The sequence below is a fragment of the Xenopus laevis genome, chromosome 8L (genome assembly GCF_017654675.1).
Source record: "Xenopus laevis strain J_2021 chromosome 8L, Xenopus_laevis_v10.1, whole genome shotgun sequence".
Taxonomy (NCBI): domain Eukaryota; kingdom Metazoa; phylum Chordata; class Amphibia; order Anura; family Pipidae; genus Xenopus; species Xenopus laevis.
Window position 1 is genome coordinate 104,523,161 of NC_054385.1, and position 17,257 is coordinate 104,540,417.

General features: G+C 38.4%; 1 protein-coding gene across 2 annotated transcripts in view; it reads right to left on the reverse strand.

Moving 5' to 3' along the window:
* Nucleotides 1-4,560: 4,560 nt before the first annotated feature.
* The window catches only part of nova1.L (neuro-oncological ventral antigen 1 L homeolog), an 81,968-nt gene continuing 69,271 nt past the window's right edge, over nucleotides 4,561-17,257 (reverse strand). Inside the window, exons 5-6 of one of the 2 annotated variants that reach the window (XM_041572038.1) lie at nucleotides 5,595-5,749; nucleotides 4,561-5,300 (exon numbers count right to left, since the gene is read on the reverse strand). In XM_041572038.1, coding sequence (XP_041427972.1) covers nucleotides 5,615-5,749 — 135 coding nt within the window. In that variant the 3' untranslated portion in view covers nucleotides 4,561-5,300; nucleotides 5,595-5,614. Of the gene's footprint in view, nucleotides 5,301-5,355; nucleotides 5,750-17,257 lie in introns of those variants that run through there. The other variant, XM_041572037.1, reaches the window with a different exon arrangement.

The following is a 17,257-nucleotide window of genomic DNA, read 5'->3' on the forward strand; positions in this document are numbered from 1 at the left end:
CCAAATGAAAACCCAGTGTCCATAAACACACCCCTCCCTACTCTCACATAAATTATATATACCCATATCTATGCTAACTATAGAATTTATTATCACAGCCTCACTGTCCTGACTGTGAATAACCCCCTACGTTGCTTCAAATGAAAGTTCTTTTCTTCTAGTCTAAAGGGGAGGCCTCTGGTACGGTGATCCACTTTATGGGTAAAAAGGTCCCCTGCTATTTGTCTATAATGTTCTCTAATGTACTTGTAAAGTGTAATCATGTCCCCTCGCAAGCCATTTTTTCCAGAGAAAACAACCCCAACCTTGACAGTCTCCCCTCATAATTTAAGACTTCCATCCCTCTAACCAGTTTAGTTGCACTTAGTCTCTGCACTCTCTCCAGCTCATTTATATCCCTCTTAAGGACTGGAGTCCAAAACTGCACTGCATACTCCAGATGAGGCCTCACCAGGGACCTATAAAGAGACATAATGTTTTCATCCCTTGAGTTAATGCCATTTTTTATGCAAAACAGAACTTTATTTGCTTTAGTAGCCACAGAATGACACTGCCCAGAATTAGACAACTTGTTATCTACAAAAACCCCAAGATCCTTCTCATTTAAGGAAACCATGTGTACTGCCAAACAAAACCCCCTGTAGCCTGCCAATCCACATAGAGGATATCAATAATAAACCACAGCCCATATTTGGCACCCAGGCACTTTTTTTTATACTTATTTTCCTCTCCAGACTTTTTAACATTTGAATGTGTATCACTGGGAGCCCCTGAAATATGCCAACATGAACATAATGCTTAACCAATCAAGTCAGGCAAGAATTCTACCATTTTCCACATGGGCATGCTTCCATTAGAGCTGGGCTGTCTAGTTGGAGGCCCTTAGGCTGAGGCATTTTTGTGGCTTCCAGATGGCTTAGATACTCCACAGACTTGCTATAATATTATTATATTAATATAGTAACACCCAATTAAACCAAGTCATACCTCAGTTCACCCAAACTTCACCTACTTACTGGTAAGCCTTGTACTTTCGGGTCTTTAAATCAAAGCCTTCCATTTTATATAGGGCTTATTAACAAATAGAAACAAGTACCCACAAGACTTGCAAAATGGTACCCCACATGTTCCCCTTTATGCTTTAGAAACTGCGGCCAGCAAGAAACCTTCATGCACATCTGGTGGGACTGTCCTAAAGCTGTCCGGTTTTGGATTTGCATCTACACATTAATTACAATTGTTACTGGCCTAACTCAGCAGAATTCAAGAGAGAATTTTGGGAGGCAATAAATATCTCAGGAAAATACATATTTTCTCAGCCTTAAGACAAGTTATAGCTGCTGCTTGGAAATACCCTATTCTAGACTTTCACTTAGTTAAGTCAAGGATAGACAATGTCTTAGTTTTGAAGAAACTAACCAGCCAGAAAAATTACTTGCGGAAAACTTTCTACAAAGTGTGGAATTCCTGGCTGACAAACAGGAACCTGACACAGGGCTAATTTCCCATCATTACTCCTAGTCAATACAAAGAACTAGAATATTTTGTGAATAATTGGGACAAGAAATCCCACTTGCTCCTCCCTCTCCCAATCTGACACCATATTTAACCCTTATTTAACCCATCTATAACCCATAGTTAGCCCACACCGATGCAATTCGCCGAAAAAAGACAGTACCCACAATATCCAGTTGTAATTGTTTATTTGTTTACTGTTATTTCTTCAAATGTCTCAGGATTCTAAAAATATTGTACTATGTGCCTTAATATTCCTGCAGACTAGGGATTGTCCAGTATTTGCAGCTCCCAAACAATGCTTATTTGAATTAATTTGACTTTATCTATGCAAAATAAAAAAGAAAAGTCTAGTGTCCCTGTGCTGAATTAGGGTTTGGGCCCCTTCTTCTTTTTGAAAACAAGGTAGGTGGCTTCTCTAGGAACCCCTGATTGACAGGACCCCTATGCAACCCCACAAATTGTATGTCTGCCCCTGCATGGTAGTAAGGCTATAATGACTGATCTAGTGGAAGTGGTGTAAAAATATCTAAAATATCTCTCTTGTTTTAGAATTAGAGTAAAGTTTCTGCCCAATTCTTTATGCTGATGCTAAGGAAAATGCATAGGAGCTTTTAGCAGTCAGTAAACACACAGGTACAGATTCTCCATGCTAATGGCATTACAAACCCTAGACTGTTAATCTGAGTGCCCCTGAAATGCATATTATCAATACCAGTACAACTAGAGAGCAACTCAATGGGCCACAGATCAGTGTGTTATAGTATATATTCTAACCAAAGACAAATCCATTTCCAAACTGAGTCTCTGCACCTATATACAGTACAACCCAGATTTCACAGATTCCCAGGTGTGCTCCTTGTGATACCAATGTTTGATCGACATGGTATCTCTTTGCTTGACATGTTATCTGCTTTCACAACAGGCAGCAAGGGTTCGATTTTTAAGGCCTCTGGATTCTGTGCGGCATTGTGCACGGCCACAGTGCTAAATATAAATGCTTTCATATCACACCAGGGTAGCCACTGATATAATTACATTAGTGTAACACACATTAATAGCAGTCAGTGTAATTACATTAGTGTAGCACACAGCGATTGCTGTCTTGGTAATAGAATTAATGTAACACACTCATAACTGTAAATATAATTGCATTAGTGCACTCAGCTGGAATTTGGTACAGTGTTACTGCAGCAGGCATTTATTCAGCTAAATCTGTGCCACATTAACACACAGTATCAGCAACTGCAGTAATACACTCATTTTACATCAGGTTTCATGTCTACATAATGGTATCCTTTCAATAGGTTTGCATATACTGCTACTTTCTTGGCTTTTCCCCCTCCATATCACTGTTCCTGGTAGGTACTATCTAGTTAGTAACATAATTGCATCCTGTTTCCAATATGGCAGGTCCCAACTCTGCTCTAATGGCCCCATTGTCTTTTTCTACTCCACACCCATCAGTCATCTCTGTCTCCCTTTCTATCACATTTTGCTCAGGCTTTCTCTGAACTTGACATTCTCATCCAAAAAATGGTTTCACAGAATACTATGTATGTGCTGCACTCAATATAAGTAATTTAAAAATTCACTGCATTGTGCCAAACAATCGGTCCATCTGGGTGTAGTGTGGTGCACAATAAGTTTTAGTATTAATTTAGTAAATCCTATGCATCACGGTCACTTAACTTGCACATGCACACTAGAATAAAATGGACGGGTCACCACCTTGCAATTGAACACAGGAACAACTTTAGTCATGGCCATCAGTACAGCTTCTCCAATAATTGTTCTTACATGAATCCCAAGCAACTTTCAGTAGAACAGAACAAATGTCCCCAGGCCCCTTTAGGCCAGGGGTTCTGTACTTCACAGACTACAGCCACCTGTATTTTAAAGGAGAACTAAACCCCCCAATAAGAATAGCCCCTACCTACTACCCTAGATAGTCCTCCCTCTGCTCCCCCTTAGCAAGTTTATTACCCCTAAAACTGCCCCTAACACAGTACTCACGAAACGTAGAGTAAGCGCAGAAGAGCTAATGGGTACCATCTTCTTGCTCTCCAGTATTCTTCCTTAAGTGAATACCGTAATGGCACCTGCACAGTTGGAGCAGTCTTCCAGTTTGTAGCATCTGCATATGCGCCAAAAGTGCCATAAATTGCCAAAGAGAAGTTAAAGGACCAGAAGAATACAGAAGAGCCGGAAGATGTGCCCATGAGCTCGGCTGCACTTACTCTGCACTGATACATGAGTTCTGTCTGAGGGGCACTTTCAGGGGTAATCAACTATGTGGGGGGGAGCAGAGAGGGGGGCTATCTAGGGTAGTAGGTGGGGCTTTTCTTATTGGGGGGGATTAGTTCTCCTTTAACTCCTAGGGTGCAAGGACCTATCTAGTCCTAGTTTCTAATTTCACTGGGTCCCTGTCTGGTGAGGTACCTCTGGGGCACTGGCCCCTTCTTTACTCCTGGTTGGAGCTTCAGCTGCTTAATAGCTGGCCTACATTATCTCTCACCACCTACAGTGAGCTCCAAAAATCCATACAAAGCTAACTATCTGCCCAAACTATTGACTTACTTTAGTGCATCAATGAGGCTGTCAGCCTCAGGCCCCTCACAACATTCACTCGTCTCCTCACATCAACCAGAGAAGAAGTGGCACACTGCTCTCCCCCTTTTATAGTCTCTTCCCTCTAAGTGCCACTGAGGAGAACCTCTGCAAATGGATCCCCTAACTAGCCACATTTAATATAATAAACTTACTATAATATATATATATATATATATATATATATATATATATATATATATATATATATATATATATATATATATATATATATATATATATATATGAAGGCTTGAGCACACACTTAGAAAAAACTTCACCTGGGTGCAAAGACAGAATGACTTATATAGTAATAGAATGCTGATGCACACCAGGATTTTCTTTTCAAAGTTACTTTATTTAATCCTAAATAAAGTAACTTTGAAAAGAAAATCCTGGTGTGCATCAGCATTCTATTACTATATATATATATATATATATATATATACCCCTTGCATGTGGCTTAATGTGTCTTTCTTACAAACCGAATGTAGGCCCTACGTGTGGACTGTACTATACTTTGAGCACAACTGGAGCACATAATATAGAAGCTTATGTGGGTGTATCTGGAATCACATTAAAGTTCAATTCCACCTTTTCATTTGCAGCACACCACTTACTTCTTATTGCAGGGTGCATTCATATCCCGAGCCACTTCCAAGCCTAATATGCCAACCAGGTTGCACCTGAGGAAGGGGTTGGTCCCTGAAAGCTTTGCTTTTAATACTTCTGCATTAAATGTGATAAAGACATTGCCTGGCTGAGTTGGTGTGCTTCTTCTCTATTTGGAACCTGGTGTATCTAGAATGTCAACATTTGTCTACAGTTGAGGAAGTGGAACTAGTATACAGAATGCTTGGGGTTTTCTGGACAAGAGATCTTTCCATAATTTGAATCCCCATACCCTAATTCTGCAAAATATCATTTAAACCCAACAGAACTATTTTGCCATCCATATGGGTTTAGCTTTTTTACCATGAAGTACACAGCACTGTTTTATTATTGTAGAGAAAAAGGAAATAATTTTTAAAAATGACAATTATTTGCTTAAAATGGACTCAGTGGGAGAAGGCCTTTCCATAATTTGGAGCTTTCTGGATAACGCGTTCCGGATAAGGGGTCCCATACTGGAAGCCATACTGGTCATTGATGCTTCTCCAGATTGAAATCAAGCACTAGATTATTTTAAAAGAAAAAACATTGTATTTCTGTGAAATATGTGACATGGGGTAAATGTTTGTGTATTTATTAAGATGACATGTTTATCATGGAACATATTTTCCTGCTAGAAGGGGTGGGCTTTCCAGTGTAGTAACTGTGCCTTCTATAGATCACTTTATTTCTGAGAGGTCTATGTAGACAATAATTAAAGATACTGTAGATAATCTAGAACAGGATTGTCCGGTTATGGGTATGATAAATATTCTGCATATAAATACAGAATAATGCATAATCTAAAAGGCAGTTACCATATGGAAGAAGCTTGAATCTATGATGCTCTAAGCCTCTGAAGAGTGTCTTGCACAGAGTGTCCCCCTGGACATAACAAGTCCTTGCAATAGTTGTTCCTCTCGCCAATAGATGTTCCTCTGACGTCATTGAATGAGAGTGGCACCATATGCATCTAAACAGTTAGAGAAAAAATTGTATGGGAACTTGGGTGACACTAGACTGGGATTTTTATTTGCATCACAGTATAATAATAAGAAAAATAAATGAATGTGCACTAATATGACACCAAATGTAGTACAGAAACTGCATGTGCACCAGTGCAACTCCTTTGTGGACCCAAAGCTATGGCATAGGGAGAGGGTTGAAATCCAGTTTTGATAAAATTAGGCTTAATGTATTTTCTGCCCTTCCATAACAGGCCAAAGGATCAATAGGCCTGCATAATGTAGAACAGGAGGCGGGAGAGATGCACTGGCATGGACCTCAACTATGTGGAGCTTGGGTTGCCACTAGGGTTGCCACCTGCCTGATATTTTATCAGCCTGGCTGGTAAAAATGAAACTTGATGCCAATGTTAGTAATAGGGGAAGAAGTTAAAAATATAGGAAACCCTAGTTGCCGCATTTGTCAGCAACCAAATCCAGACAAAGGGGCAGGCCAGTGATGTTTGGGGTAGGTGTGGCATTGGGATGGGGTTGTAATGTTGGGGGCTGGGTTGTGATGTCTCCAACTTCGCCATTTGTTGGGAATTGTCCGGTTTTACAAAAGGTATAAATCAGACAGGAGGTTTTGAACTTGAAAGCCCCTTGAATTTGGGTTGTCTAGGTCAAAACTGGACAGGTGGCAGGTTAGAGGAGGAAGCAGGAAGTAAGTGTTGAGGAGGTGCACGTGTAATGACAAAAGCTCAAAAACTATATTTTGTATGGAGTAAACTTTCCTAATAGCTAGGAACTTGGCATTACCCAAGCTATCTAAACAATTACATTAAAAGAAATCTGCTTGGCATTGGACTCATGGACTAATGGTTGAGTGGCATTTGACACCATAGTGTGGGCTTATTAATGGGCAGCGCTTGGTTTTGGGGATAATTTTATAACATGAGTAAAGTTGTTGTACAAAGCCCAAATAGCATGGGTCAGAATTAATAATCAGTTGTCACAGTGCTTTAAGTCAGGCTGTGGTACAAGGCAAGGCTGCCCCCTCTCACCACTTCTATTTGTGGTGGCAATTAGGGATGCACCGAATCCAGGATTTGGTTCGGGATTCAGCAAGGATTCGGCCGAATCCTTCTGCCCGGCCAAACCGAATCCTAATTTGCATATGAAAATTAGGGGAGGGAAATCGCGTGACTTTTTGACACAAAACAAGGAAGTGAAAAATGTTTTTCCCTTCACACCCCTAATTTTCATATGAAAATTAGGATTCGGTTCGGTATTCGGCCGAATCTTTCAAGAATGATTCGGGGGTTCGTCCAAATGTGTCTCCTCTACTGTGATCAGACTGCTATAAATATTTGGGGTTGGCAGTCTATAGAACGTGTTACATATGTTGAATTGAATATAGCTGTCAGTTTACTAAAGCAGGGGATGCCTGGAAGAAGTTACCTTTATCTATTTGGGGCAGAGTTAATTTGTTCAAAATGATTTATCAGCAAACATTTACCTTCTTCCTTGGGCAGACTCCCAATCAAAATTCTCCTGTAGAATGTTAACCTCGCCAGTCGGGCCGGTGGCCTAGGCCTGTCATATGTACAAACTTATTATATTGCCTCTTAATTGTCCTATCTGCTGTTATGGTTCCACTGTGAGAGGGAGGAACCAGTATTGCAGATTCAGGTCCAGGTACTTGGATCCTTAGAGATACTGAAGGGGGGCCAGTATACAGAGCTATCTGATTTCCAAGGGCTACCTATGACAATGAGGTCTCCAATATAAGCATGGCAAAGAGCAGTAAAAATTGGGAAATTTACTTATCCTTATATATCTGGCAATGCACCATTGTGAAGTAATCTATATTTTAGAAACTATTGATTGGATTCTAGATATTGGATTGCAAGGGGAGTTTGGACAGTAATGGGTCTAGTAGGCTGGAGTCAGAGATCTCCGATTTGTAATAGTACCCCTTGGAAGTATTTTGGGAAAACCAGCTTAGTCGTGCAAGTAGAGCTCAATTTGGTCATGAAACAGAAATGAGTATACAGTATGAATTTGAGGAAATACATTTGGATTCCAAGAAGACCAAATTGGTTGTAAAAGTCATTAGTAAAATTTCAGGATGCCCCATTTAGAAGATTACTGTCGAAATGACAATTGCATATCCTATCATTAGATGAAGAGACCTGGGAAGCTTCTATTAGTTCTCTAAACAACGGACTAATAGAGACAAATTGATACGTTTAAAATGTATCATTCTTAGTATCAGTACTATTACTCACCTTCTCTACTTGCTAAGATGTATCAATCCAGGAGTTATGCTAGTCCCAGATATAGTAAATATACTGAAAATGATTTACTTAGTTTTCTGTTATGGTAGAGTTAGGATCTATTGGAGGGATGTAGTTAAGTATATTTCTGAAATTAAGAAAATGACAGTTAGATTGGCAAAAGGTCTTTTTGTTATGGATTTTGATACTCCCTCCAAAAATAGAAGTCTTATTAAAAACATTTCCATTTTTATGCTTGTAACAATCTTGTATTGCACTAATACAGTGGTTGGAGTTATTGGGTAAGCTGTTACCTACTGTATGTACAAAAGATCACTTGAGTTGAAGGGCCAACCAGAAGAATTTATGGCAATATGGAAAGAATAATTTAGGGTTGGGCCTTTCGAGGCTAGGATAGGATACCTATGAGTGAGGAATATGTCCCAGTACAGGTATAGGACCTGTTATCCAGTATGCTCAGGATTTAGGGTTTTCCGGAGAATGGATCTTTCCATAATTTGGATCTTCATACCTTAGGGCCACTAGAAACTCATGTAAACAATACATAAACCCAAAAGGCTAGTTGGCTTCCAATAAGGATTCATAATATCCCAGTTAGAATCAAGTACACGGTACTGTTTTAATATTACAGAGAAAAGGGAAATAATTTAAAAAAAATTGGATTAAATGATTATAATGGAGTCTACGGGAGATGACCTTTCCATAATCAGGAGCTTTTTGGATAACGGGTTTCTGGATAACCGATCCCATACCTGTACCACATATAATTGTATAATTGGTATAAAATATAATTTATTGAATATTATTTTGCTACATTATGGGGGTTATTTACTAAAATCCAAATTTATCTCATATTTTTTTAAAAAAAAACAATGACCAAACTCCCATGCCCGATTTTACCTTATTTATTATAAAAAAAGCCGATTTAATCAGATCACAGGAAAATTTAATAAAATCAAGCGAAAACCTGAATTGCTTGAACTTGTCTGGCTTTTTTCCCTATTTGCTCGAATTTTTAGACCACGAAAACTTCAAATTGAGATAGGTGCCTCTCCCATTGACTTATACAGGACCTCAACAGGTCTGAGATGGCGGATTTGGGATTTAGGCTTTTTACAGCATTGGGCTATAATAAATCTCAAAAAACTTTCCTCTAAAAATTTTCTAGTAAAAAACCTAGATTTTTTCTAGATTTTAATAAATGACCCCCTATGTACCGGTTGGTAAAATTGAAATGCATGTAGTCGAATATAAAATACTGTAGAATGTCATAGTGTAATAATGTATCATTTGTTATGTGTAAATATTGTTTATTGTATTGTTTGGAACTGTACAAAACAAAAAACAACTTTCCTAATAGTTATTAGAGCTTTACAGAAGAGTAAGACCTATTTGAGCAGGCTACCAAGGAACCTGGCTGTCATGGCCAGAAAGATTAAGATGTGAGTTATTGTTATTATGTACTGTAAAAAAAAACTTTCTTTATTGAAACATCATCGTTTCAGTCCTCTTTGAGTCCTTTCTCAAGAGGAACTCGGGACATTTCAGTAACAATCCTGAAATGCGTGCTGAACATTCAAATTCAGGACTGTTCCATGAAAAATGGGACAGCTGGGAGGTATGATTGATATATATACTGTAACAGTGTATATATATATATATATATATATATGTTTGTGTGTGTGTGTGTCTGTGTGTATATGTGAGTATGTAACTTTTATACACCCAGGGAGCCCTTAGTAAATGTTGGAGGGTGGTTTTTCATGTCACAGTGTTACTGTTATTCCACGAAAGAACTTAAAATATGTGTACAGTTGTTCTTTTGTATTACTGTAGTTGTTGTAGAACTTTGTGTGCTATAGGGTGATGTTAAAGGAGAAGGAAAGGTTAAAATTAAGTAAGCTTTATCAGAAAGGTCTATATAAATACACCAGTAAACCCTCAAAGTAATGCTGTTCTGAGTCCTCTGTCAAAAGAAACAGAGCATTTCTGTCCTTCTATTGTGTACACATGGGCTTCTGTATCACACTTCCTGCCTTCAGCTTAAACCTCAGGGGCTAGGGCTTGAGCATGCTCAGTTTGCTCATCTCTCCCCCTCCCTCCTCCCATCCCTGCTGTTATCTGAGCCCAGAGTTATGAGTGCACAAGGAGAGAATCAGGCAGGAAGTGGTCACACCAAGCTAATATGGCAGCTGCTATCTTAAAGAAACAGAGAGAGCTTCTAGAGCTGTTTACTCAGTTATGGTAAAGCATTCTGCAGAATGAATATAGTCTTATAGCATGCACTATTGTGGCTAATCTATTGGCAATAAACTGCCTCAGTAGCTTTCCTTCTCCTTTAAATTACTCCTTTTGTCTAAGTGAAGCAACTGAGTTGTTTGTGCCCTACTGTAACACTTGTAGTTGCTATTTTCACTAGTGTGACATTGATTCCAGCCCTTTGTATGGGGCTAACACCCAATGAGGAAAGTCCAATTGAAAAGAATTTTGGGCACATTTACAGTACTAAAGTATGAATTTTCTCTTCACCTAACTTCACCACAGTTCACCTCACTTCACCAGGTGTATTTTCACAACACACCTGTATATTTACTAAAAAGCATAAGTAAACTTTTTCAAGAGAATTGTGGTGAATTTTCTCCTGGCGAAAATTCTCTGCGAAAATTCGCATTTCCCCATCCAATAGTAGTAGGGTAAATTCTTTAGAGTATTTTCTCTGATGAATTTTCACCATGGAGAATAGTAGCAATGGAAATCGCTGATTACGATTTAAAAGTGGCTGTTCTTTTATCTTTATAATGGGAGTTCGCCAGCCTGAACCTTGTGCGATATAGTTTAATGAAAAGGTTAAATTACTGGATTTTGCTAGAGAATTGTTGCTGGTGAAAATTCACTGGCTGAACAGTGCAAAATTTCTCTAGCACTGAGGTTTTCCGCAAGTGAATTGTCCTCTTTGCCATTTAGTAAATAGGCTATGTCATGGTGAATTGTCTTTTTTTGCGAATATTCTCTATACATCCACAATTCGCCTTTTGGTAAATGTGCACCTATGTGTAAGCTCAGCTCTGGGTTGAAGCATCTGTAGCACGGCTGTAAAATGATCGTCTTGATTCTTGACATGCAATGCTAAGGGTTATTACTACTGCTAAATTACATTAGAAGCTACAGCCTCTAAATAATGGAAGAACAGATAGGGTTTATATTTAATGTATAGATTATGTCTTATTATTTTATGTCTTCAGTTCAGTTCAAGATTGTATTCAGATATGCATTAGGTATATTTTCTATTTGTAGCAACAACATAATGGATTTCCTTTTTGCCTGCCCAAACTTTTCCGAATATTTGACAGCAAAGAAACCTTTACCCCATATCTTATCCTTAATAATGTTCAAGCTATGACACTGTGCCAGCCCCCCTAGCTGAGCCAACCCCACAGTTTGGGAATAACTGTTATAATGTTAGAATCCAGCACTGCATTAAGATGACCAGCTCTGTCCATGGTGCTGAAGACAGATGCACATCACTCAATTACTACGACTGCAACTGTCTCTTACAAATAGATTCGTTGTATGGGTCAGTTTCCTCTTTACCAATCATGGGATTAGGTGGGGGATCATTAACAGTGTTACTGGTCATGGTCTGACTTTATAAAGGACAATAGTTCCAATTGTCTTTACATTTATAGGCACCAAAATGACCTTATACTGAATATGATACAAAGTTACCAGTACTCACCACTTAAGAGATCACGGTAACATTCCATTGTCCCACTCTTCAGCGATATGCAGTCAGTATATGCATATCTGTTTTTCTCTTCTCTGAAATCTGTCTAATGTTTTTATGATTTGCCAACCTACTAAAGGCTTGACAGGGCAATGTTTATGATATTTTAAATAAAACATATTGACACAGTTTATTCTAAAGCCAGGCTGTCTAAGTGGCCTGTAGGCTGAATGCCGACCTTCCAAGAGTTTTTTTTTACATGGTCCCAAGCATCCAGCCTCCTGACATTAACCGTAAGATCTTGAGATCATGGTAGCCTTCGATATTATGCTAAGTCATTGAAGCCCCTTAAAGGCATTATCTATCTATCTATGGGGCAAATTCACTAACCTCCGAAAATTCGCCAGCGACGGCTTCACTCACATCGCAACACTTCGCCAGGCGTAGATTCGCCAGGACAACGCTAATTCACTAACATGCGAAGTTGCGTGCAGGGCGCCTAACGCAGGCGAAGTTGCGCTAATGTTACTGCGGCAAGCAATGCAAAGTTGCACTAGCGTTGGCTAATTTGCATACGGCGGGAAGTTAAAGTTGAATGGACGTATATGTTGCAGCAAATACATTACACTACACAAGCCCGGGATTAAATAAATGAAAGTTGTTATATTGCCCTACACATGAGCCCAGTGTATAGTTTATGTGCCATATGTTAGGAAATGTAGGGGGGAAGCCGGGTACCGCAGAAAAAATTTACGATCTTTTGCAGCCTATCACCCTGAAAATGAAAAGCCGCCAGCGTTTTTTGGGACTTAGAAAAATTTTCAACAATTTTTTAGGGAAGTCCTATCTAATCTATCTAATCTATTGCACTGCGCCTGGTCTGAGGTGGCGAAGGCGTAACGTTCAGTTAAATTCCGTATCTTAGTGAATTTGCAAGTTAACGCTCTTTCACAGAGCGAAACTTCACCTGGCGTAAGAGTGCGAAGTAGAGTCTCCTTCGCTAGTTACGCCAGCGATTGTTAGTAAATTGAAGAATTTTCTATCTATCTATCTATCTATCTATCTATCTATCTATCTATCTATCTATCTATCTATCTATCATCTATCTATCTATCTATCTATCTATCTATCTATCTATCATCTATACGTATATCTATCTACATATATCTATCTGTCTATAATGTCCTCTAATGTATATCCCCTTGCAAGCACCTTTTCTCCAGAAAAAACAACCCCAAACTTGTCAGTCTTTAATAGTTCCTATTCCTATCAAGAGCCTTTTCAGAATTTTTAGTTTCTAGCTTCAAGAACACTGCATCTCTTAGATTGTTACTTGTACCTATACTCATAGCTTGCATTGGCCACTCTACCCAATTATCCTACAAAATAATTGTTACATTTCACTGCTCCACTCCACTTGTGTGCAGCAGTTTCCTATCATTCCTTTGCAGTTTACTGTATGCATATTTTAAAAGTTTAGCTAAATGAATATCCAATGGAAGAAAATGGCTTTTATAGCCCAATAACAACATAACTGGACACAGTTTACCATGAGTTTTTGCCTTTAAATTTATTTTCTCCACAGCTCAGTACATAAGGTAATGGGCCCTTAGAAAATGGCATCCAATGCATCTAAGTCATGGCTCTCAACTGTCTTTTTATTTAATGATTCTTTTCCTAAGAATCTTAGAAACAGCAAATTGCATGCTAGGCCTTAATTATTTGGTAATTGACAGTAATCAGAAGAATTTTGAAGCTGACATGCATTGCATCACAATGGAACCACTTCAGACTTCCTTGAATTTGCTAAACATCTGAGATTAATAATTGGTATTTCTTATCAGAATGGACTCCACAGTCTATATTTGAGCTCAAGCATAAAAAGTTCTGGCCAGTTCATATGATTGTGTGTATTGCTCTCTTTTTGGTGAAAAGCCTGTAAATTATTATTATTCTACCATATACTCTTTGGTACAGAAACAAACTGTGCTTTAGCATTGGTGTCCCTATAATTAGGAAATGTCCTAATTAGAAGACTAGGTTATGGTAGATACCATTTTGTATGCAGTATATTCCTTCAATAAATGTCACAATACAGTGGCCAATAAAAAGTTGGAAAAGGCTCCATAATCTTTGTTTTTTTGGGGGATAGTATTGGACAATTTAATATGAAATCAGTTTCATTCTCGCATACCTAACAGAGGGCTGAAGCCCAAGAAAATGTTTGCCGGGGAGAATAAACCTCTTAACCAACCAGAATGGTTTTCTTTCCTACTATGCCGTCTATACACACCAACCAAAATGGTCTATCCTAATTCCCAGTGGTAACCCTAAATGGAAGAAGACCACTATTTCCTTTTCCACCTTATAGCAGTGTTTTTAAGCACATCGTTTCAAACGGTTTATCACTGATGGACTGTATAAGTTAAATATTCTAGATTCTAGTGTTGGTATTTTCATTATTTATGTCTTCACTGGTCTCTCTTGAAGTCTTTTGACCCTTTGGGTCAGAGCTAACTATAAGGGCATGAAAATATGCAGACTCCAGAATTAAAGGAAACAAATAAACCTCTCTGATGTCAAAATCCAACAAGCTCTAAAATCTGTTTATTTCATGGCTATATTTTCCATTACATGCATTGTTTTTTGGCTTTCTGGAAAGCCTACACTAAGGTGGATGTGTTGTTCTAGTTTAAGACTGATGACTGTGTCTGTTCTTGCCCACTTGCCTCCAGAAACCCCAGAAGTATAACCCAAGTCCATAATCCAAGAAGACACCCAAAATTGTTTAAAAATGTTTCAATTTAGCAGCTACTTGCTCTTTATAGAAGCTATGAAATTTCTCTATGGACTATTATGAAATTGGCTTACATGTAGAACCATGAAAAAGTGAGCTTTGGATTCCTTGAATTTTAGTTCCCAGTTCAGCAACTGTGCCTAGCAGCATCTGTCACACAGGCGGGCTTAAACTAGACATCCAAATTACTTAAATGTACCCGTTTTAATGCTTTCACACAGTTTATTTTTTGTTTTCAAGTAGAAAAATATTTCTCATACATTCAAAGTGGTACACAAAAGAAAATGAGTGGGATTATTATTTTTTTTTTTTTTGTTCTAGACTTCTTCATTGATTTTCTTTTGCACTTTTCCGATAGCACCATATCGATACATTCTTTAACGTAAACATCCTGAGCACTTTCTTAGAAAGCGAGACCAGAATATATTCATCGTGATATATTTTAAATATAAATATATAAAGAGAAAAAGAGAGAGAGAGAGGAAAGAAATTGAAAGAGTTTGGCGACTGTGTGTTAGCCACAGTAATGGGATGAAATATTTTAGGATACGCTGAGAAGATTTGGGCATGGTAGCGTTTAAAAACCATTCATTACAAATGCAATGAGAAACAGGTTTGTGGGAAGAGCAGAAACGGGGCTATAGCCCTTCTGTTGTGATGTAAGTTCCACAGACCATTATAACCTTTGAGGAAAAAAAGACAAATGTTTATGTGTGGACATTAAACTATGAGTTCAGCTCCCCCCATGAACTGGAATGGATGGAATATTCTAATAACTATTTGACAAAAAGGTAAAACAGCTGCAAACTGGCTAGACTGGAGGATTTTATTGGTTTCTATTGTTTGGTTGCCTTGAAAAGTCCCATGGACTGGAGAGCACAAAATATTCCACTCCAATTTTGGAAAGGAAAATAGTGACTGAAGGGAGTGAAGAAAGTGAAGTGAGAAGTGGAATGGAATTTCAGGTTCTGTGCGCTGTATTAAGGTTACAGAAAACCTTCATCCCTTTAAGAACTGACGTTTTGTAATGACCTATTAATAGTTATACTAATAGGAATCACTTGGACTTAGTTTCCAGACCACTGCCATAATGATCTGACACAATAAAGTAATGCCTCCTATATTAATATAAGTGATACAGTTGCCCCCAACTGAGGGATATACTGTGTTTGAGGCAGGAATAGAACCCACAGTTTGACTTTCAAGATCATATCCCCTAATGCCATGCTCAACACAGAAGGAGCTGTTTTCAGGGTACACCCTTCAGTGGCGCAAGCCGTGTTATAGCGTTTGATAGAAGGCCAAGAGCTGTGCAGTGTGATTGAAACAGTTAAAACGGCGAAGGGTATTGTGCTGCCCAATGCCCATTCAATCACAGCAAAGTAAATGAAATATTGATTGAAAGTGTCCCTGAAAAGAGAAAGCCATTAAGGAGTCACCGGGAAACGTGGTGTACTTCATCTTAAGAGCTCCCTCCCCCATCTTTAACAAAGCAGGGAAATCAAATGCATTTAGTTGGGTCTTTTTGTCCATAAAGAGAATAGACAGCAAAGTGACCCCTTAAAAAAAAAAAAAAAAAATATATATATATATATATATATATATATATATATATATATATATATATATATATATATATATACAGTATTGTGTGTGTTTTCCCAAATGCATCTCAATGGCTATAAATCAAGGCTTTAATTGCAACCACTAAAACTATATTCATTGTGCTTTTGGCTATATAGTTTATTTTATATAAATGCAGGGACGAACCCTCAATCAATTCTGCAAGCTTAAGGTAAAAGGAACAAGGCACACAACAAAAACTCTAAATCTCTATCTCCTTCTGGTATTTAGTGTAGGTTTAGGGTGACTGGTTCCTTCAATTATTCATTCTTTATATTGGGCCTATGCATTTTTTCTTGACAATTTATTAGGACTGCATTTTGCTATATTCCGGTAAATCCATCAAATAATCAGGCTCCTGGGCACCTCCCCATTGCCCTTGACCACATTTGTGCATCAAGTGAAGCATTTAAAGGAGACCTAAACCGAACTAAAGAAGTAGGCTAGAAATGTTGTACATTATGTTTTGTGCTTCTGTACCAGCCCAAGGCAACCACAGCCCTTTAACAGGGAAGATCCGTGTCTCCAAAGATGCCCCAGTAGCTCCCCATCTTCTTTTCTGCTGATTCACTGCACATGCTCTGTGCTGCTGTCACTTACTGAGCTTAGGGACCCACTCACAATGTACAGTATAGAATAGAAATGTCACAATATAAGGCTGATTAGTAATTTATACAGATAATTACTACATGATAATCTAATGTTCAGCCTTGTAGCATCAGCTTATATTACAGATCAACCTCATTTTCTGCTTGATAATTAGTGACGACCCCTAAACTGCTCTCAACAGCTGCTCAGAGCCCACTGAGCATGTGAGTGTCGCAGACACTTTCCAAGATGGTGACCCACTGTGTCAAGTTTGAATTCCTGGATCATTGCTGCTATTGACAAGCTGATTTAGTATATAAAACATGGCATTTTTAGCCATATTAATTTCTAGGGTTTACTTCTCCTTTAACATAAATCACTCCAAACGTTTGATTCACCCATGCTAAGCATTAAAGTTCATGGATTGGGGGAAGTAATCCTTGAATTTAAAAATGTGCATAATATTCCAGCCTCAAATGATTGGGTCAGTTAATTTCACAAGATC